This window comes from Xiphophorus hellerii, chromosome 5 (genome assembly GCF_003331165.1).
Source record: "Xiphophorus hellerii strain 12219 chromosome 5, Xiphophorus_hellerii-4.1, whole genome shotgun sequence".
Taxonomy (NCBI): domain Eukaryota; kingdom Metazoa; phylum Chordata; class Actinopteri; order Cyprinodontiformes; family Poeciliidae; genus Xiphophorus; species Xiphophorus hellerii.
This window is the reverse complement of record NC_045676.1, coordinates 10,272,925-10,296,407: the sequence shown is the minus strand read 5'-3', so window position 1 is coordinate 10,296,407 and position 23,483 is coordinate 10,272,925. Positions and strand designations below refer to the sequence as shown.

At 40.3% G+C, this 23,483-nt stretch overlaps 1 protein-coding gene across 3 annotated transcripts in view; it reads right to left on the bottom strand.

Annotated features, from left to right (window-relative positions):
* tnrc6c2 (trinucleotide repeat containing adaptor 6C2) overlaps nt 1–23,483 on the bottom strand; it is a 50,292-nt gene that overhangs the window by 7,609 nt on the left and 19,200 nt on the right. For 2 of the 3 annotated variants that reach the window (XM_032562167.1, XM_032562168.1), the window contains 13 exons: nt 18,251–18,643; nt 6,173–8,596; nt 5,541–5,744; nt 4,898–5,061; nt 4,699–4,776; nt 4,436–4,493; nt 4,142–4,284; nt 3,885–4,031; nt 2,977–3,117; nt 2,647–2,766; nt 1,330–1,413; nt 645–924; nt 214–381 (listed from right to left, as the gene is read on the bottom strand). In XM_032562167.1, the coding sequence (XP_032418058.1) occupies nt 214–381; nt 645–924; nt 1,330–1,413; nt 2,647–2,766; nt 2,977–3,117; nt 3,885–4,031; nt 4,142–4,284; nt 4,436–4,493; nt 4,699–4,776; nt 4,898–5,061; nt 5,541–5,744; nt 6,173–8,596; nt 18,251–18,643 (4,404 nt within the window). The remainder of the gene's footprint in view (nt 1–213; nt 382–644; nt 925–1,329; nt 1,414–2,646; nt 2,767–2,976; nt 3,118–3,884; nt 4,032–4,141; nt 4,285–4,435; nt 4,494–4,698; nt 4,777–4,897; nt 5,062–5,540; nt 5,745–6,172; nt 8,597–18,250; nt 18,644–23,483) is intronic. The other variant, XM_032562169.1, reaches the window with a different exon arrangement.

Here is a 23,483-nt window from a genome sequence, read left to right as displayed (position 1 = left end):
TTTAACTGACTCTAGATTTACATCAGAAAGGCTGAGTCAAAGTCCAGAGCAACATCCAATCAAGGCCCTGAAGAAAGACTTGAAAAGAAATATTCATAGATTTGTACAATCTTATGTTTGTATTTCATATCACAATTCTGTCCTACATTGTGTTGGTCTTTCATGTATTTAAAGCGGTAAATAACTTGCTTTTCCCATCTTTTTGAAACATACCATGCTTATTATTAAAGTTATTCTCCAAATTTGAAGAGTTGCCAGAGAGGTTGTCCATAGAGTTAGTGTGTGTCCACTGGGACAAGCGAGACTGGGGCTGGGGGGGCTCCTTCAGGGACAGACCCCCAACGTCCATGCCATTTACATTCATGTTTGGATTCAGTCCAGCTGCAGAGAAAACACAAGTGACTTTAAAATTATATTATTATACATAATAGCATGACTCTTTACACAAACATCTGTGCATAAAACTGTTTTAGCTCAAAGCAAGATGACAGCAGCTTGTTCTTGTTTTTTTTTCTTAATAGGTTTATTAGTCATTCATTTATTGAACTTTAAATTTTTATTGTAAAAAATAAAGGTTTTTTTAGTTAGTTAAAAAAAAACTAAAATCTGACTTCAACATTGCGTTGTTTTCCATAAGAACTCACAAAGAGGGTAGGTGCTGTAGGCATTGGGCGAAGATGGAGGCTCTTTGGTGTGCAGTGTGTCAGCGAGGCCCGGAGCCTGGTGTGGGCCTGTGAAAGGGTCCAAGGTTGATTTTCCGGAGCCAGGAACTCCAGCAGGGCCACCAGGGGGGTGCAGTCCGGCGGATGAAGAGGACGAGGAGGAATGCGAGGGAAGCTGCTGCTGCTTCATCAGCAGCGCCTGGTACAGCTGACGCTGGTGCTGCTGGATCTGCTGCTGCATGTTGGTGATTGTACGTGCAACCTGGAGAAAGAGAGAACGATGGACAAAATAATATATTATAAAAATAAAATATTGAACTATACATAAGAACTCAAGTGTTTGCTGCAGAAAGAGTACAAAAGAAATGCCAAGTCAGGGTGTTTTGTGTATATGGAAATAATTTTAGGGAGACGTTACAATTTAAGACCCACGCTATAAAAAAATAGTTAAAAACTATTGAGCAGTTTCTTTGAGCAGTAAAGAAGCTTCAGTAGTTGGTATTTAATAGATTGTGTTGTGACAAAGGATCTTTCCTTTTTGCCAGTAGAGCAACATGTGACATTTGAAGTTGTGTCATAGCCATGGGAGACAGAACCTTCATACAGTCACACAACATAATGAATTATGAAATATTGTATTTCTGTGAGAATGCACATGTTGACTCACTTGCTGCTCCTGTTGCCTAATGGGGCCGGACACATTGCGCTGCGCCTGCATCATCTGCTGCTGGATTTGTAAACGCTGGTATGCCTGAATGGAAAGAAAAAAATAAATAAAAGAAAATAAAATAATGCAAGGAAGGCTCAAATCATGCATGAATAATCAAATCTTTGTTCTTAACACTATAATTTATCTAGTTATTGTTTTTTTAAAAGGTTAATGGAATGAATGGAACCTAATGCTGCTGTCATATATTCTGGAGTCCCACAGGGATGCAGTTTGAGGCCAGTTTGATTTCATTAAAGTCGTATGTCTTATGCATGCAACCATGTTGGGAAAAAAATATTACAAAATACATTTTACCGAACAGAGTTTCTGTCATTTAGTTCTATATTCAGACGTTTTCAACTTCTCTCTTTGTCACTTTTTAGTCACTGCTTTAGTAAAAACGTGATATTTAAATCAGCTTAATTTAGTGTTTTTCTTACAACCATTTTCTTCCTCTTTCCTTGTCAATACTTTGATTCAACCACAGATATTCTGTGGGTTTAGATTATAAATGCCGTAGAAAGAATTTTCAGAGTTTACTCTCAAAAGGACTATTCATTGTACTTTTACTGTTAATAAATGGCAGGTTCATGCTCTCTGCTTTCTTTGCTCGTTTACTGCCACCAGCAAAGTGCCTTATTTAGTATCAATTATAGAACTTGTAATTAATTAATCACAATGATTATGTTAAAGTCTTAACTACAAATATTGCAACACATACAAGTTTCCTGTGTATTGTGATAGGTAACAATATAGACGAGTCATATTTGGTTTGTTTCAAGTAAAATATCTGAAAGGATTATTTGTGAATACAAAATGTAGCTCATTAGATGTGCTTAATATCTGTTCACTGTAGTTTGCTCATCAATAACTTATAAATTGCAACTGTGCATAGGCCATCATATATTCTCTTTTCAGTTGTTATATATAAAATTCTTTACATAAGGGAGGTCTGATAGACAGGAAATGTCTTGTTTGTTATCTGTGTCTAGTTCTTTGCAATGAGTTCTTTCCAAATATACATTTTGAATGTAATATATTGCATTACATTCAGCTTCCCTATTTTAAGTGGGCATTGCGTATGTTCACATGCATTTTTTTCCTCTGTGTATTTTTAATATGGTAATGGTATTAGTGGTTTTAGCAACCACTAGCGTTTCATTTTAACTTCAACAGTATTTTTTTCATTCTTATAAATTGCAATAAATAGATTTTGTGCATTTGTGTACCAGCTGTGCTTTAAATGCAATGAATGAAATGAAACAGAAGCCTTACCATTTGCAGTTGCTGAAGTTGGTACAACAGGGTCATTTGTTGAGGGTTTATTGGTGAGGTTAAAAGTGCAGGGTTAAGACCAATGTTTTTTGCTGCAAACTGCAAGAGTTGTGCTTGGACCTGACAGGAGCAGAGGGGTGAGGAAGAAGGACAGAAAAAGAGCTTTAAAAATGGCAACAGAAAAAAACACAACAGCTCCATCTAGTGGGAGATTCAAACTAATACATCAGTTTTTATTATCATGGGAATGCAACAGTCTGTACTTCCAGAACAAAATCATTATATATAATATATATCTATTTATACATATGTTAAATGTCATGTGTCTACCTGAGGGGAGAGAAACTGAGGCACTTGAGCACGTAGACTAGGCTGGGAGGAGCTGAGAGGTGGCACTGGTGGCTGAGGAGGCTGCTGCTGCATGGCCCGGGTTTGTGCTGCTCCATTACCGCCAAACATTCCATTGGGTATCTGAAAGTACAGCAGATAACAACCCAGAAACATTTGGTTAAATTTCACTTGCACAAGTATTTAATAAAGCACAAACAAAAGCAACAGAAATTGACTAAAATGCTGAATGGGTCAACAAATCCCTTTAACAATAATTTTAAAAGCATTGAAAGTAAGAAGGACGAGAAAAAACGACTGACGATAAAGGTGCTGCCAATGTTGTTAACAACATACTTTTAAAAATATTTGAATCAAAGAATAAAATAAATACAGAAAAATAAAATATATCAAAAAACAAAGATGGTAAGCTGTAATGAAATCTGAGTATATTTGACCATTTCGAGCAAACAAAAAAACAGAAAATGGTCAGTGAAACTGGTCTTTATAGGACTGATTAGATCATTCAATGAATTGAGTGAAGGCATTTAAAGTCAATGAAGAGTTCATGAAACACACTCAAAAGCTTGGAAAACTAATATTTATAATTTATATGCAAATATAAAGACTAAAGATCTGTATTTTTTGCATTTAACTACAAAATGCTTAGGCAAACTACTGGTAACCTTTAACTTGATTCACAAGAGTATGCAGTTTTTCCACTATTCTAATCCAACACAAAATAAATATCCCTTTTTTTGTTCTGATACAACACTGATATCTGATTATACTGTAGTGCATAAAAGCATTAAGTACAACTTGTGAAATACAGGTGTTTTATTTTCTCTTGTTTATTTGAAAACAGTACTCTACATTGTATATTGAAACAGAAAATGCTTCTTCTAATGTACCTGTCTGTTGTTCAAGTTTTGCATGGCCAGCCCCGGATTGCCCTGTCCCAAACCCTGCCCAGCAAGGCTACCGTTGGCCAGGGGGAGTTTCAGGCTGGGGGAAGGCAAAAATGGTGATGGGGGAGCGTCATCTGACAGGACGTTATCCTGGAGGACAAACAAACCCACGACCAATCAGAAAGGAGAAACTGAGAAGAACAAAATAAAACTTTCTTATTATTTCTGTGTATAGACTGCTCCGGTAATTGTTTTCTCACCTTGTCAAGAAATGTGTTGCGGTCAGAGGGGTCTTTGGAGAGAGCGGAGGGCCGACACACTAGGGTCTTGTTCATCCCGTTGCTGTAGTCAGACATCCCCAAACCCCGCTTGTCCAGATCTGTCTTCTTCTCCAAGAGAGCAGCTGCAAGGAGACAGAAGAATGGTGGGAGACAGTTAGGGTTAAAATCAGTTTCTCAACATAAATCATTGGCAGTATTTAGCAGTTTATAATTTACCTAAAATGAAGAAAGTGTATAATTTTGACACAATAAAGAGAAATATTCTAAACTTACTCATGGCTTGGTCAAGGTTCATGTTGTTGCTCTTCAAAGCCTCCTCAGCAGGGTCTCTCTGTAATACGAGAAGAATATATGATGTATTTTCTAATCAAAAACCTGTTTTTCACAACTAATTCAAAGCAAAATAACTAAAAAAAAAACTGCATAGAAAGGCAGCGATGCAACTGCATGTACTTCTTTTTGGGGGGGAATCAAAATAACTACTTCTACCTCAGAATTTGCAATATATTTTGTTTACTTAAACAATGCATTCATACCGGAAAGCCCATGTCAGTGAGCTGTTTAATCAGTCGGTTCATGATCCAAGCCTCATCTTGCTTGCTGCCGATCTTCCCCTGTGAAATACCAGCAAAATACCAGTCAATGCATTTCCACTAACACTTCCATCAGTAGAACAACAAGCATAACACAGAAGTGTTTCTGTGCTTCACACAGAAGTGAAGGTTGTTCTCTGACCTTGCTTGGACACTTTTTGGGTCCGTTGCCCCAGGAATTACAGGAGGAACTGCTGTCCTGCGATGTGGGACTGTTCCATACATCCCCATCCTCAGTGTCCCATTGGCTGGTAGACATGCTCATTTCTTCTCCATTTCCCCAGCCATCTTGCATAGGTTTGGGGCCTAAAAACATGTATTGAATGTATAAATTAACTATAGTAACAACAACAGCAACAACAACAAAAAACCCCCCATAAGATTCTCATTTTTCATTAATCTCATATTAACCTGATTCATTCTGTTTTCAAAAGGTGTCAAGCAGGTTATTCTTAGTCGGACCACTAGGTGCCACTGTTGCCATTTGCCATCTTTACCTTAACCAGCAACCCTTCTATAATTTAAAACAGTTTCACCCAGCAGTAAAAACAACCACAACCTACTGATACGTGGAATTGCTTTAATCGTAGCAACACACCACTCAAGGAACATCGACAAACACCTTCTGACTACAATTTGAAATCCCTGCAGTAAAAAACAGATGCATAAACATTTTGAGTGTCATCCTGAAGACTAAATCTCCAGCAAATTCCCAGGTTACATATACAGCAAAGTTTAGAATATGTAACTTTAGCCAAAAGCAAAATGTTTGTCAATTAGTTTACCTGATTTGCAAGGTGCAGAACCCGTGTGTCCATTTGACCTCACGTAAGGGCCAGGTGGCTCATGGCCACCGTCTCCCCATCCTCCAACACCACCTGGGGGTTTCCCCCAAGCAGATGTACCATTGTCAACAGCTGAAGTTGGAGCTGCTGGCTCTCCCCACGCAGGCTCCGGCTTGGGCTGGACACTGGGAAGCTCTCCCCAACCTGGAAGAAATGTACATTAATTTAGAAAAAGAAAACAGAGCTAAAAAGAGAAGTCTTGGCTCACATCTTGTCTCATCATATCTCATTACTGTACATAAGATCTTACTTCTGGTAACCAAAACCAGGCTTCTACTTCTCTACCTTATCTGTGTATTCATTGCACAGGCTTACTGGAACTGACTTTTTAAATTATAAATGGGCTACCACAAGGTCTTATGAAGACCCATATTTTTATTGCCATCCAGCCCAGGACAGAGGATGATAAAGAAGGAAAAAATAAACTTCAACTGAGAATAAAGGCTAATTTTCTAGGTCTTAAGCATTAGCCAGAAAAAAACTATTATAAATATTTTCAAAATTTTTATAATTTTTAATATCAAACTATAATCAAATGATTCGTTTGAGGTGTTTAAAACTGTTTTTAGTACCTGGATTTGCAAGGGGCGGTCTACCCTGGGGTCCCCCAGCCGGATGAGAGGCAGCATTATTTGGTGACCCATTGTTGTTTCCTTGGTGCAGCATGTGACTTGGGGGCTGGCCATGGTGAGAATGATGGTGCATGTGGTGAGAGTGATTGTTGTTATTACTGATCATTGCTACTGCACCATTCTTGCTGGGTGGTGGGCCGCTGTTGCCTGGGTTGTTATTTGGATTGTTGCGATCCCACATGTTGACGGTCTTGCTGTAGGCATTGGGATCACCCCAAGTTGATGTTCCGTCATCGATCTCCATCTTCCGGCGGATGGAGGGAGGAGAGGGCTCCTCCCAACCAGTGGGCTCCGTGCCCGGCTCCTGCTTGCTAGCATTTCCCCAGCCAGGGTTGCTTTGCTTCACCGAGCCAGGACCACCCCAGGAACCAATGCTGACACATCCTCCACTACCAGTGCTGCTGCCACTGCTGCTGCTTTCTTGGGGCTTTGTAGAGCCCCAGCCTCCCTGCACTGGGCCACTGCCACGTGGGGTCTCTCCCCAGTTGCTGTTGCTCACAGCAGGAGAAGGTTTCCCCCAGCTCCCACCTCCTCTGGTTCCTCCTCTCGGGTTTTCATTCCATCCACTGCTTTCTCCATTACTTCCTTCTCCTTCCCACATGCTGCTGGAGGAACCATTTTTCTTCATGTCTGGGGCCCCCCACTCACCTGTGGTAGAACCACTGGAACCCACATTACTGTTGCCCCAGCTATGGGAGTTTTTGGGGCCTTCTCCCCAGCTGCTAGGCTTGTTTTTCATCATGCCATCATCCCAGCTAGATGACTTCTCATCAGAACCCCAGGATGAGCAGTCTTCATTTTTAGGACCGCTGGTAGGTAAAGGGTCTCCCCAGCCACATGCTGTCCCATTTGGGGCTTTGGCTGCTGAAAGTGGGGGGTCCCCCCATCCTGATCCAGTTTGAATTGGCTGCGGTGGAGGAGCGCTCCAACCAGAGGAGGATGATCCTTCACTGTCCATTTTTCCGCCAGATCCAGGCCTCTGGCTGGGCCCAATGTTAGGGTTAATAGCACCTCCATTGGTTGATGAGGGTCCACCATTAGAGCTGGAGCATCCCATGGTGTCTGAGCTGCTAGTGCTCTTCCCATCATCAGAATTGGCTACTTCCATCTCCCACACAGTGTGCTGCCGGATGGGGGTCTGTCCCCAACCCGAGTTACTCAGCACTCGGGGGTCTAGGTCCTGCCGTGGGAGCAGAGGGGCAAATTCCATGCTGGAGGATCTGTCTCTGCATCGGGATCGCCCTTCACTGCTGTCTCCGCTATCCTCACTTGCTGGAGCTGTTCCTGATTGTTTGCCCCATGAACTCATTTGGTGATCCTGGCCTGGACCAGAATTACCAGCATCCACCGAGTCCCAGCCTTTGGATATATCCCCACCTCCAGAGGACTTCCCCCAGTCTCCCCAGCCACCACTGCCACTACTTCCACCGCCACTGCCTTGGCGGCCCCAAGCAGAAAGCCCTCCAGAGGGAGATGAGTCCCAGCCCGAGTCTTTCGGAGACTCTGTCATCTTGTTTTCTCCTCCACCCCACACAGAGCTGCCTGTTGTGTCCCCACTGAGCTGGGAAGACTCAGTGGGTGAATGACCACCCCATCCAGTAAGACCGTGGATGGGGCTCATAGGCTCCTGAGCTTGTTGTTGTTTAGTATAGTTTGGTCCATCAGTGTTAAGGTTAGCAGGCTCCATATTGAAAGATAAGTTTTTGTTGGTTGAAAGGTGCTGCTGATCATTGTCATTACCACTTATCATGCTGACCCAACTCCCCCCACCATTGTCCGCATTCCCGTTTCCCACATTTCCATTTCCATGTATGCCTGGTGGGAGGGACGAAGAACTGGGGCCATTAACACCTCCCGCACCACCTTCATGTCCCAAGACAGGCCAAGCCGATGGGTTGGCATTGGGGTTGAGGTTCAAGTTAAAATTAGGTGATCCCCAGTTACTGGGGGCTGCTACTCTTCCACCATTCATGCCATCTTGTTTCCCATCTGAACCCCAGCCTCTACTAGCTGCTAACGTGCTGGTTGACACAGGTCCCGTCATCATGGTACTGCTTGGTTTGAGAGAGTTATAGTGGGCCTGCTGGCCAGTGGCACCTGCGGCCATACTCAGAAGACCACTCCTACTTCTAGAAGCGACAGCACTGGTGTCTAAGTTAGAGCTAGCTGAGCCCAAGGAGCATTCTGGGTTTGATGGCTGGTCAGAGTCGATATTATGCTTAATGGATGGCCAAGCTTCTGTATCACTTCCGTCAATGATCACTTTATCCCAATTGTTGGCACTGGAAGGTCCGTCAACAGGTACTGAAGTGCCCCAATGAGACTTCTCATACTGGGCACCAGAGCTGCTCAGCAGGGATATGTCTGAGGGAAGACAGACAAAAGAACGTCATTAAGGAGACATCACTTTAATAGATATACAAGGACATAAAATAATAATAGTCTGGAATTCCAATAAATACATAAATTGAGAATAATAATGGAGATTAAGAATGTAACAGAATGTCTTGACACAAAATCAATCAATACTGAAAAAGTAAAAAACAAATGTCATGAGAAAAGCTGCCTAGTTGCTGGTTTAGTTTAAACTATTATTAGAAACTTGAAATATGAAGGAGAGTGCTTTCAGCTTTATACCAGTATACATGTTTGAGAGTCATATTTTGAAATAAGCATTATAATAAAATAATAACAGAATCTTTAAAATATAGCTTGTAATGACCAGGGCTGTAAAATACCGGGAAAAATAGAGAAATTATTTGCTGAATATTACAATATCATCACACTTTTATCAGTTTAAAGGACAATAACAGTCCATCTAAACCAGGGGTGTCAAACTCCAGTCCTCAAGGGCTGGTGTCCTGCAACTTTTAGATGTATTTCTGCTGCACCACACCTGAATAGAATAATTAGGTCATTAGCAAGGCTCTGGAGAACTTATCTACACAAGGTAATTATGCCATTTCATTCCAGTGTTTTGTACCTGTGGCACATCTAAAAATTGCAGGACAACGGCCCTTGAGGACTGGAGTTCGACACCCGTGATCTAAACAAACGTATATATTATAGGACATTAGGGTTCAAATCCACAGCAGCTGTAATGAAGCCCATTAAATATTTGTACTATTTGGAGCTGAAAGGAATTTGTGATTGTAATATTGAAAACAGAAATAACGATGATGACTGGGATTCAATATATTGTACCCTGATAACAGACAGGATGAAAAGTAGGGAGGGACAATTGTTATATGGTGAAGAGAATGTATTATATTCAATTGAGGAACACCATGTTTTACAGCAAGGTCCACTGTCAGCCTATATTTAGTTGCCTGAACCAATTTTGATCTCCTTCGTTTATTAATGCAAGCTATCTGCCCTGACAGGCAGAGATGGTCACACTGCCACTATGTAAAATTTATCACATAATCAGAATGTACAGTCAAGCGTGTTCCATGTCATATCAACTATGGCATATCCATATATCCCCACAATTGTGCAGTGGACCAAATAGAAACACTTAGCAGGAGCTTTCCTCTTCCAAAACTCGTCCTTTTAGTTTCTCTTGTTTAAAATCCTTCAATTCACCTCTCTTTTAGAAGCCAATACTTCTTTTGTGTCCTATTATTTTACAATACGCACATATCAGTTATTTTAATGTACCTTCAGAACAAATTTTTTCCTCCCTCTTTTTTCCCTCCCCTCCTCCTAACCCCCAGCAGTAAGAGGCCCATCAGTCTCTATTGGAGCTTTGCTGGCTGGCCCTGTGAAGGTAAGACCAAGTGGAACGCTCCTCGTTTACTGGAATGAAACCAAGGCAGCTTCTCATCCATCACTCCTTATGCTTCGCCGGTTCCGCTCCTCCTCTAACTTCATGGTATTAAAACCAAAAACGACGTCTTTCTCCAACTTGTTTTCACTACCCGCATATAAGTAAGAGAGTAAATCTATTCAACTAACCCTTTTTTCTTGTTTTTACACAGCAGGTACCTCAGGGTTACTGCAGGTTTGCAATCGGCAGCAAGCAAATTTATGGAGCACAAAAGCTTCCATTAGATGGGGATGGGGGCTTGACTAATAATACATTAAGTCAATGGTGTAAAAGGGTAATCAATCATTGGGGGGCAGCTAATCAATGATCTTATTAATGCTAGTGGGTGAGAGCAGGGAGACTATCGATCCAGTATGCAAACACCAGGACCGCTAGGCCAGCCGCAGGCAACTGAATGCAATAAAATATATAAATATCACCAGCAAAAAGGTCAAAGATGGGAATAAAAACCAGAGAGAAATGGAGCAGCACATATTTATCCGAGTTCATATGAAGTACAGCAAAAGCACAAGGCTCAAACATCAAAACCAGGAGATGTTATAATTCAAATAAAAAGTGACAAAAGTGGGTTCAGAAAATGGCAAAGCAAACATCTCATTCCAAATGAAACTACAAAAATTATCCATAAGGAATAAAAGAAAAATTCTTCACTGGCTTAACTGTACTGATTGTTTAATCGTTCCCTTATTTAGAAAACACGTTACATTTACTGTTTCTCTATTGGAAATTTTCATCTGATAGTCGGACCACTGTGGTCATTTTAAAACAGCTAAAATAACTATTAGGCAGAGAAACAGGTCAAAATGATTCCTGCAGATGAGGAGAAAATGTTGATTTGTTTGAGGTGTGTGGAGTCCTATAGAAATTGTGAAATATTTGTTGCGTTAAGATACTAAGATGCATGGCATAAGGGTAGCTCAAAAACATGTCCTTGTGTATTTCTTGTCCCCTGGTGGCATTATTGTTGATATGTAAACGTGCTAACAAAAATCTGCAGTTTGCAACAAATCAGAAAAAGGGAAACATATAAAATGATTATGCTTTTCTCTTGAAATAAAGTTAAACGCTGTTGTAGCTTGAATGGAAATTGGAAGCTTCAGTTAAAATGATGTTTTTATGAGCACTTAACAGTGATTGCTTTTTACAGCAGCAGTTGAGCACAGTTTACATGACAAATACCTGCAACAGGGGCAACCTCTGCACAATAAATATTCAGCCTTAAAAAGGAGCAGAAAAGAAGGCAAACACAAATTGCAAAACCAAATGAAGTAAATTAAATTCTAGCATTTGTGTCTGCTTTTTAAAGTATAATGATATGAAAGTTAGAAAAAAGTTACAAGTAGTAAATATTTGATAAACAACAGTGATGAAAATCCAGCCAAATTTGTTCTAATGCATATTAAGAATCTCCATCCAGCTCCAGAACCAATTCCCTTGTGTCCCAACTAAAAGTCGCTTAAAAAAAATAAAATCCTGATACCTGCTGGTGTGCCATCAGGGACTTTATCCCAGCTGCCCCCCAGTGAGTTGTGAAGCCACATTTTCCGTGGCCTATTTTTGAAAAACTGTCTCATATTTTGTTGATCTAATTATTTTAGGATTGTTCTTCACCCTTGAACGTGACTTTCACAGTTAAAGACACTGCAGTTCCTTGTCATTGTATGTTATGAGCTTTAAAGAAAAATGCTTTGAGCTGAATTATCAACAAATCATTAAAAAAAACCCAGAGTAAATATGTTCTATTAGAACGAAAGTTGCAAACCCCTCAGGATCAAAACAGTCAGCAGGAGGTGTGAGCTTAAAGATGCACATGTCATCTTCCGAAATAAATTATAAACCTACACCTGTTTGGAAGAATGCATTTTTAACCAATTAAAGCACCATTTAAGAAGGATGTATCTGCAGAAAACAGTTCTGGCGAAATATCTAGGATGGATATAAGATAGATTAAGTGGGACACAATCACATAATGATGTAAACTATGCAAGACTGATGCAATGTAGGGTGGTTTTACAGCATATATGCATAGCATACTGAAGCACTGGACGAGGACTCAAGACATCTCTACTTTATGTTTTATTAGTATAATTAATTAGATACATTTTTGATTTTTGAAATAGAGGCATAGTGCTTCCTTAAAGGAGAATATACTAGCTATTACCAATATAGACTAATTGCAATTAAATCAAAAGAATTAGATAGATGATACCACCTTCTAACAAAAAGATTTGAGAATCATTTGCACGTGCCATCCTGTTGCAACAAACAGAAGCCAGACAGCTAGTCTTTAAATTTTTACACGTTAGCATCTTCAACTAGACGCCTTTTAACTAGGCGTCTAGTTAAAAAAAAAAGAAAAAAAAAGAATCATGACAGTCTTTAATATCACGCCATCTTCCCGCTTTCAGCTAAGGTAGCTTTTTATAGCTTGCAGACGAGCAAAGAGACATTTTTATCAGAGCTGGATTGCATCCAAGATGCTCAGCCGCTGCCACAAAAAGGAAATCTGTATTTGGTTCAGTCAACCCCACACCCAGACTGCGTCTCTTCCCTCATTTGCACATTCAGTTTTCTTAAGGATGCAAAAATAGGTTACGTGGCAGGCTGCTGTTCTTTAATCCCTCCCATCTGATATAACATAAATCTCAAAGAAAGAGCTTACAAAACAAAAGGCAAAAAAGAACCATGAGGAGACGGTGCTTACACTGGTAGAAAAAAAAAAAAAAGAGTCGGTCTGAGAGAGAGAGGGAGAATGGAAAAATACCCGGAGAAAGGTGCACGGAGACATTGCACAGATCCATGAAGAAAATGGGCACGAGCAGACAGTGTGTTAGTATGTCTGCTGCACGGCGCACAAGCAAAGCAGCCTGTGAAGGTATTAGCTTTCTGTATCTTATGTAAACAGTTAATCAGAGTATCTGCCGCATGACTGAGCTAAATCTGTTTTCATAAGTCCTTCATCAAATTCCAAAAAGGTCTTGCTAATTCTTAGCAAATCGCCGATGTAAAGATCGCTGATTTAAAAGAACATAAATGCAAGTTGGATGTAACAAAAAAAAACCCAAAGAGCTGAAGGCGATTATTTCCGTCTAGCGTTTGCAGTCATGTGGAATAATGCGCTTCTAGGCTCATTCAGGTTGCAATTAGAAGGGCAGACTCTGATTATGACCTCTAAATGAACGGATGAAAAAAATAGAAAAACAAAAGGTCCCTCTATAGCTTCATGCGGTGACCAGGTCTGCCTTTGTGTGCACATATGAGTGGAAGCTTGATTTCTGCATGAATCTGAAGTGTTTTTAGTGATGCACAAACAATCAATGACGATCAAAGATCAGCGATACCGTGTGCTGCCATGCAGAGCTGAGGCAAAAATAACAAAAGATGAACTTCATATAATGAAGACTTGCTGCCATCACAGAAATGGGCATTCTGCCAAGAAGTAAATGTCGTCCCCTCCCCTTTAAATGAAATGAAACGCTGGGTGACAGAACGCGTAAGGGCAAGGGGGGGCGGGGAGGAAGACAGAGGAGAACCTGGGGGGAGGGGTTCATTTATTCAGAGTGGAGAAAGAGGGAGAGAATAAGAGGAGCAACAAACTGATTTCTTCCGTTTGACACTGAAATCCGGCCCAAGCTCAGCTGTAGAATCCCATAAAACCAGAATCAAAAGCAAGAGGGGGGACATTTATTAGTCTTTTGTCCCCCTAATAGACCCTCTTGGCTTCTCACTCAAGGACGGCGTGTACTTGTTTTTCCGGAAGCAGAAAGGAAAAAGGGACAGTGAGGGAATGGTCTCGAGAGAGCGCAAAAAAAACCTCATCATTCACGTCTGTTTACCTCTGCTGAGAGACGAGGGAACTTACAAGAGGGGAATCGCAGCGACTTCTCTGGTTTCCCTGACTGAGTCGGCGTTAATGAAGCCACCGGGGGGTTCTCGCACTTGTGTGGGTATGAGTGTGTCGCAGCGTGAGCACAAGGGCCAATCCATACCTCCCTGGCTTCATTAGGGCCAAGCAGTCATCTGAATATTTGATCACTTTTAAAAACATACAAACAACCAAGAGCTGCTGATACAAGCAGACGGCATTTAAAGACATCAGAGTAGCGGGCGATATAGACATAGAGTTTTATCACAATGTTTTGTAGTACTATTGTGATAATGAGAAACATAAAGACTTTTACTTCTTTCTTAGGTAAATGCATGGCACAGCATTCACATATATAAATTATGGTCTTGAAAAACATTCCTATTTGAAATCAGCTTTGTATGTATATTTATTTTAAATTTTATTGATATTTATTGATGCTGTTGTTGGAAAAACAATGGAGAACAGCAATAAATAAACATTTGTATCTTAAGAAAAGTTTCACAATAAATGACAAACGGTACGATAAATGCCCACCACTAAAGTCAGGCTGTACTGACATAAGATGGATCTGTCTGAACTGTTCAGTTAGTCACAGTTTAATTAAAAGCAAGCGCCCAAAGATTTAACTGAGAAATTCAACAAAAAAAACCCAGACACTTAGTTTTAAGTCAACAGGTTGAGGGGGGTGTGGAAGTGCAAATGAAAGGGCTGAGTGTTTAAATAAAGTGACCCTCTGGCTGCGTGCTCTGTCTGGATGACGGGCAACCAGCTGTTCCCGCTCCACTTCCCACACTCCTAACAGACGGCCATTTCAGCACCTGCCGGTGGGAAGCCCGTCTGGACGGCTGCTAGCCACTTCCGACGACTTAATGCTCCCAGGTCAGCTGGAGACATGGCAGTAGCGGGTGTGACAGAGAGACGGAACAGGGACGAGGGGGGAGGGCTATCTGTCTGGTAGGACAATTGAATGCATTCTAAAGGGCAGAGGTCATGTGAGGGTCTTAAATGCCCTTGAATTTAAAGCAGGTGCTCAAATAGTTTTTGTGAGGCTGTCCGACAGCCAGCTGGAAGCTTTGAAATTTTTATGTGCTCATCTGAATTTTGAACAGATAATGTAAAAATAGAAAAACATCTAAAAGACATTTAAGAAATGAATGCTTTAGATTATTTCTGGTATTTCATCTACTTAAATGTCCTTTTCTGCATAAGTGGCATCTATGCGCGAGTGTGTCCGCGTATGTGTGTCCGCATGGTTGTTTCCTTGTGATGGACTGATGACCAGAGTGTGCCCTGCATCTCACCCAACTTATCACATGTTTATCCTTCGAGGGATGGAAAGATGTACAGAAGTTAAACAATGATAGGTTGCATCATAAAATCCCTCTTGTCCCAAATAGGAATCAAAGTTTTAAAAAGTTAAAAAGGTTCAAAACCTCAAAAATCTTCTAGGAAGTTGTTCCGATTGCTAACAGACTTTTGAATGTGATGTCAGAGAAAGACTCTCTACCCAAGCAGTTAGTCTGACAAACCTATGAGACTTGTGATAATATATAAAACACAAGTACTTGTCTTACTTGTGTTTTATATATCATCAATGTTGCAGTCAATATATACGCTTTTTAGTGCGTTGTATTAAATGATTGTGTTAATTGTGAAATCTTACTTTGAGAATGTCATAAATTAAAGCATAATTCTGAAACCTCAAACCACAGGGTTTCTAAAAGTTTTGGGAAATTTAATTTAAGGACTTTTACATTCAACACCCACGTGAATTACAACTCATAACTTAATATGTTAGTTTAATAACTCACTTAAATAATAATCAGTGTATATCAGATGTGACATTAAATAGTCAAGAAAAGTTCCAATAAAAACCAGACAGCTGAAGTTGCAGAGCAGGGTGAATGTTTAGGACGAAAAGGTTTCGTCACATCTTCATAAAACTCTCCGTAGCTAAAATAAGGAAATTCAGGAAATACACAGATTCTGTTTCTCACACCCTGTCTGACATTTTAAGAAAATCTGGACATATTGGTGACTTTTTGAAGGCCTTAGATTTAGATTCTTACAAATTAGACTTTTCATGTTTTTTAGACCCTGCAGAATCCTTGGTAGCAATCAGAAACAAGAACTACATGTAAAAGAAAACAAAAAATACATATGTATTAATACATACTTGACATATATGCTTTTTATCTATATGTACTTTTTAACTAATTAAAATTACCCCTAATCTTAACTATTTTTAAGATTGTAATATTTCTGCAACTTAGAAGCACAATGTAAAAAATTCAAATGTAGGAGTAAATAAAACAGAATTTAACTACTGTGTTTTCTCTGTAATTTACAGCCTAACAGTTGGTGCAACAACAAGGCTGCTGGCTGCGGGCTATTAGCTGACAAGAAACAACGGGCTGTGCCTTAGAAGCCCTTAGGACAAAACCAAGAGTCTGAAGGAGGGGGAAACCCTGCCACAGGCTGTTTTACTAGCAGACCCGTGGGGAAAATGAGAGCAAGGTGAAGGCCAAGCAGGACAACAACTGCTGCACTAAAGCATTATAGGTTAATACATCGGACCAAGGCATCTTAACTAGCATTAATCCCACAGGAGAGACATCTTTGTTTGACTTTCAAGGCTTAAACAGTTTGCTTCTCTGCTGAGAATAAAGCCTGGAGCCAAACCAAGGGTTCCGGCTGAGGACACCATACAATCCATACAGAGTACAATCAGGAAATATTTATACATCAACATAAACGGAATTCATTTTCAGCAAATGATCCAACAGATACATAACCAACACACTCCCGAAAAACTATTTTTAAGTAAACAGGCCTTCAGCTACCGATTACATAGGATTTAGGCTTCCGTTTGAGGCAGTGGCTTCATCAGCTTCATCACAAGAACAGCAACATAGAGCTCTGCACTGCTTTCATGACTCGGTGACTGTGCGCGGCAGCTGCGGCAGATCTGTTTACAGAGAGCGCGCTCGGTGTGCTCACAGCAAACGTCGAGCCGGTAATCAAAGGCAGAACAGAGTGGCAGAGCTCTGCTGATCAAAAAAACGAAAGGAAAAAAACAAACAAGCAAGCAAAGGGAAGCTAAACTAAGAAGCAAGCATGGGCTCACACTAGGTCCCACTTAAAGAAATAACCATAAAAACACAGTGCCATGCATCATTCCATTCAAGTCTTCAATGGGACAGTAGGTTAATGTAGGAAGATGAAAGAGTTTTCAGTTTGCAGACTGAAAACTCTTCGTACATTTATGACAACAAAAATGCTGTTTTAAATAATAATGTTTAGTCGGAAAAAGGTTAACAGCAGTGCTAATATGCAAGAGAAGAGAAGTCGGGCTCGAACACTGATGTAACTCACCACTAAGACATTACTTACAAATACAAACAAACACTTCACAAGGAGCCCCTCGAGGCATGTTCAGCAGAACGGATCCTATGAGCCAACAGGGAACTCATTAAAAGTCTAGCCCTGGCTAAGGAGGTCACAGCATTACTAAACCTCTTCATTTTCACTAGATGACTAACATTTTCAAATGGCTTGAAATAACTTGACAGTAACAATTTTAACATATCGGCAGAGGCGCTTCTAACACAAAGTACTCATTCCTTGATGTCATTCAGATTTAAAACTACAAACTCTGATGGTTTGTTTTTTAGATTTTTATGAGACAGACTAACACAAAGCAGTGTATAATTGTGGAGTGGAAAGAACGTGATGGTATTGTAATTTCTTTACAAATAAAAATCTTCACATTTTTAAACATACTCAACGTAAGATCAAAATAAAAACTAATTCTGCACAACGCCTTTTGTTGCAACTGTAGCTGCAAGTATTGAGAAATATATTTCCACCAACTTTGCAAGTCTTAACATTGAGCAAATTAGCTCAAGCTAAGTCCTATTGGACAGCAAGGCTGAACAGGAATCGTGAAGCCCTGCATCAGACTGATTAAATTTGAGCGTTTGACTAGCCCCTTCTGACATTAATATTTTTGGACTTAAAACATTCCATTGCCACTTTGACTGCATGTTTGGGGTCATTATCTTGTAATAGGTGACCTTTCCCCCCAGCCTAAGGTAGAAAAAACTGAATACGGAATCCAAACAAATGACCAAGTAAGTAATGAAAAAATGCTCAACAGTTAAACAAATATACACAAATAGATGAAATAGAAAATGAATGTCCAACATTCAAAACAGTGACGAATCAAACTGAAAGTTCTGAAACAAAGCCCACGCACATTAAGCACCGAACAAAAGAAATAAAACAAGCGGAAACATAAACCGACTACACTGACACAAACCTGGCTTGTGTTTGCTTGTAGCAGACGTGGCAGAGTTTTGGGTCGTAGCAGATGACGACAAAGACGCTGAGGGTGAAGAGGAGGGAGAGGAAGGAGGGAGGGTGAGCGCGCCGAAGGCTCCTGCGGGCAGCGGCTGGCCTCTCTTCAGTAGCTGCTTGTGCTCCTGCTGACGGAAGCGCGGGGGCACCTCTCTGGGCGGATAGCGGCCACTGGCAGAGGACAAGTGGCACTGCTGCAGGAGTGGGCTCTGAGTCAGGACCTGGCTACCACATGGGGGGCCCTTGCCATTGCCAGAAGTAGAGGTGGAGAAGGAGGAGAGGGGCAGCGTGGGGCTGGAGGGTTGGAGGTGGTGAGATGAACCAGGACTGGGCTTAGTGGGGACAGGCTCTGGCACTGGACAGATACAATAGCATTCATTTCAGGTAACAGAGGCAGCAAACTGATGTCAACAGAGTAGAAGGAAACGATCTTGTGTCATACAGAGTTTTGCATTTAACTTTTCTATGTATTGCTACGTTACAACAAAGAAACTTCAAGCACAAGTGCATCCTTGTGATATGAAAAGTATGGAGTGAATTTGTATTCAGTTCCCAGAGTGAATACAACGAACTATTTCATAAAGGAGCAAACATTTCAATCTACAATCAGGCTGAAGAGAAAGCCTCAGTAAACAACTGCAACAGATTCTAGACTGCATTTGGGTCTGAGCTTTAACTCACATGTATATGTTTCGATTTCAACTGCTCCATTAACTCTGGCTGTGTGGTTAGTCTTTTGCAATCTCTAACAGATGATCTTCCAGCCAACATGTTTCACCATGGCGACGGTGTGCTCAGGATGAGGTCTCAACTGATTAAATCATCTTCCCCAACAAGAGATGGCAAACTGATGCAGGACTTTTGAATGTTTAAAACTATTTATTATTTCACTTCCACTTCACAATTGTGCACTTATTTGCATTTTTTAAAAATTTAATTAAGGGACATGAGTGGTTGTAAAGGGACCAAATCTGGAAACGTTCATTAGCCATGAATGATTTTGTCAGGCACTATTTATAATTGCATTTGTTTCACTTAGTCTGTTGGGTTTGTCTGGATCTTTAGAGGAAGAGCTTCATGCAGCCTGCAGGTGAACATGTGTAACAGGGGTTGACACTCTTTGAAAAGGTCAGCTTATTCTTCCAACATCTATAACTAGCAGAAACCTCCCATCTTCTTCTTTCAAAGTCCTTTGTTGCACTACCCGTCATCACACACACAAGCCAAGACACATCCTGCTATTGATTGGGCCTGAGTGTGACCCTGTTATTACTGTGACCAACCAGCCAACTAATACGATACTGGACAGAAAAGTGACAGACGGACCTGTATAGCTACCAACCCAACCAAGCAAAGTGATCAAAAGAAAAGGTCTGGTCTGGACATTGCCTGAGAGTTCACACATAAATATCCAACAGAGTTTAAGGCTAAATGTAGGGATGTTATAAAAGATTACTTTTATAATCGATTAACATTTTTCTGTTATTTTAAGTTTTATCATGATCTTTATTGTTATAATAGTACCACAAAACACTAAGTCCATATCTCCCACCTTTAGTTGAGAGTCTGCATTATTACCTTTAGAGGCCTACACTGCAGTGCCAGTAATGAAGCACACAGTGACATGAACACACAGGTCAACACCGGCACACTGCAGACTAAAATGACTTGAGTGCAGAGGTATTCTGCGGAGCCTGCCAAGAGCTTGTCTAAAAGCACGGCAGAAAGTGGAGGCGCTGTCAAGCCGACTACCCGCTGCAGCAGACAGGAAGCAGTAATAGGAAGCATAAATTCATAGTTACATTACATACATGTCTCCTCAAGAGATCAAATTCACATGCCTGAAATAAACTGAAAAATCCAGGCAGAAACACAAAGCGCTCACAGGGGTCTTTAAGTTTTTCAAGCCAGTGAGATCAGTGTCAACCCGAGGCAGAGGGAGAGTTTGCTTCGCTCCATCAGTGTGACCGCCTGTTGGCTTAGAGCTGCAGATGGTGACGCACATTTCTGATTAAAGTCAGCTCAGCCCGCCTGACATCGTCTTGGCCAATCAGGCAACGGCACGATGAACGCTCACCACCCTACTCCTGTCTGACCTACACCGTTTTCACTCCAGTTTACTCTTCGTTATTCCATCAGCATCTCTCCATTTCTCTTGTTTTTCTTTTGCATCCAGCTGCTCTTCTCTGCCCACCTTCTTGTACCTTTTCTGTTATTTTTTAATATTTTGATCCTCTTCAATTCTCTCCCCCAGTCTGTAATTATTTTTCCGTTTCTTTCATGTCTCCTCCAGCCTCAGCTGGATGTTTCCCAACAACAGACTAATTTTACCTCAATCCGGCTTCCTTCTGAAGCAAGGTGCCTCTACTAATTGCCGGAATGGTACATTTTATGAAAATCAGCAACCTGTTACACTTTAAAAATTACTCTGGCTTGGAAGAACACAATGTTCAAGACCAAAGGGTCTTTCTTGTAAAATGGAGAAAATCGCACTGAAGTAGTTTTGGGTAGCATGTTGGCGAAAGATGAAGCATTTAGCAAGTAGACCAGGGTTGAAGAAATGCCCAACCAATTCTATAAATCTGCTGCTTGTCTAAATTCATAAATGCATGCACTTAAATAATATATAAGCAATGTTTAACTCACAACGTATGCCAACATGACCAGGTAAATGACACTAAAAACATAGATTATAAGGTTATAGACTATAACATAGACTTGAATCTTTGTTTAGCATTTAAGTCAGTACAACACTTTCAATCAGCGGTGCACCAAGATGTTAGGAAGAGAAAGTATTTAGGTTTTCAGAAAACCACAACAGAACATCAGCTGAAAGAAAAAAAAAAACTTCTGGTGATTAGAACTGACCATTTTGTAGGCAGACGGAAACTAAAAATCTATCATTTTTCATATTGGACATCGCACCATAACAAATCCTACCAGGTTACACTATCTTTGTGCGAGAACTGTTATTGAGTGGAGCAACCAACCCTGCTTTCAGTGTCAGTGAAATCTTTAAAATAAAGTCAGGAAAAGCTCAGACATGCAAAAAGAAAATTGGTTTAAATTGTATTTCTATGACATGCAGGAGCATGTTTGTGGTTTATTCAGATTGAGAAAGCAAACCTCTCAGCAGATCACAGAAAGGGTAAATGTATCACAGCAACATTTTTCCGTCTTCGAAAAAAAAAAAATCAACCCCTTGTTTAACAGTTGATATAAATAACTGATGGCAATCAGCCACAAAATTCCAATTAGTGCATCTCTACACACAATGAGACTCATGATTGATGTTAAATCTATCACGAGATACATAAACTGTCTATCATGACATAGACTTTTGACATTCTAAGTAATAGTTACAAGACTTTGCCAACAATGGTCATCCAAACTTTTGCACTGTAGTGTAGAGGGGGGAAAAAACTGTAGCCCTGAAGACGACAGCTAATTAAATAAGCGCAGGGATCAAGTGACGAAATTCCATTAAACTCTCCTGCTGAGGCTTTCTCAGCAACCTTGCGCACAAGTTTTAATTACAGCCTTTCTTGATACTAACTGGTTAATTACACTGTGTAAGAGAAAGTAAGATATAGCACTGTCTCAGGAAGAAGAACACAAATGAGAAACAATGAGTAAAATGGAAATACATGAGAGAATCAGACGTTTAATTGGAAATCCAAGAACAAGGCACAATTGGCAAAGAGATTGTTACAAAAAGAACCAGCTGGCTCCCTGGGCTTAGTGGCTGGTTGTGCAGGTTCCCACATCTCCGCTGACTATTGTCTGCAGAGCCACTTTATTATGCAGTCATGTTTGTGGAGGGGGGAGGGATGGACATTGCACGTAGGCTTGTAAGCTCTGCACAATGGTGCAAGTCTTAGCCTAAGAATAGCTGAAAAGTTGTGAAAGTGAGAAAAATACATTTGGTAATGTTTCACAAAAACGCATTTTAAGAAAAAATCTCTACTGCCATGTGAGAAAATGTTTGCGTTCAAAGAACAAGTTAAAAGAAAAGGGGTTTATAAAATATCCATTTTAAAAGTACAAAGGATCAAAAGAGTGAAAAAGAGAGAAAGAAAAGACTTGCCAAATTTATTAATTCAACCCACAACAAAAACAGAATAGACTTCAAACTTATTTTGGTCCTTCTTTTTTTATACAAAGCAGATCTGGATTATTTGTTTATTTGAACACCAACAGTGCGACTACTTTAATATATATTTAGTATCACTACAGCATAGTAACACTTTTAAATACTGACTTAAAATGTCAAAATTTAATGTTTTGCCAAACAGTTCTTTTGTATAAATCCTAAACAAAAAAAACCTGACAGCGAACATACAGATGAAAAATAGATGGGTGAATTGATGGATAGTAACAATGTTTGATGGACAAAAAGTAAAATGGACAAATGGGAAAAAAAACAAACATGAATGTAATTAAAGTCTGGAAACACTTTTGTCTATCATTACATAGTTATAGTTGGAAAATACCACAAAAATCTAAATCCTGTCTTTTCCATATTAAGTAGGAATCCTGAGAAGAAAAAAAAGAGCTAACAATAAACTCATTCCTGAGAAAGAAACAAAGGCTATTATTTTAATTATTGTAGTTATAAACAACCCAGTGCTGTAAATAAACATAAAACTAGCAAACCTGATTCCTTAGTTAGTGTAACAAACGGGATCCTTGAGTCTGAGGTTTTAAGTGTATTTGTGTTTATATCCTGAACAGATCAAATGAGCGCACTGATGAAACGTCCCATCTGTCAGCATCAGGAGAGAACAACAGAAACTCGCCCCTTTCACTTTCACACAAAACGCAGGCAAAATTTCCCACTGCTTGCCCAATCTATAATGAGTGGTTGCTATAGAGACTGACAGTTGCCTAATGCACCTCCATGTGCCTCCTATGACCCCCTGTACCCGCTGCGACCCATTCCCATACTTCGCCTATTAATTAGCTTGTCCAACCTTTGTCTGCTGCAGGTTTTTTGGTTTTATAATTCTTTCTAGAGTTTCTTCTGTCCTGTAGGAAACATGAAAAAGTTGCCTCAAGAAACCCCTGATGGCAAGTGAGGGTAGAAAGCTTGAGGTCAGCGCCTGAGGGCAATGAATGCCTCGGGCAACATGTCTTCTGAATCCAAGAGCTAAACTCTATGACTTAAATTTGTTTTTAAAGCTCACATAATGCAG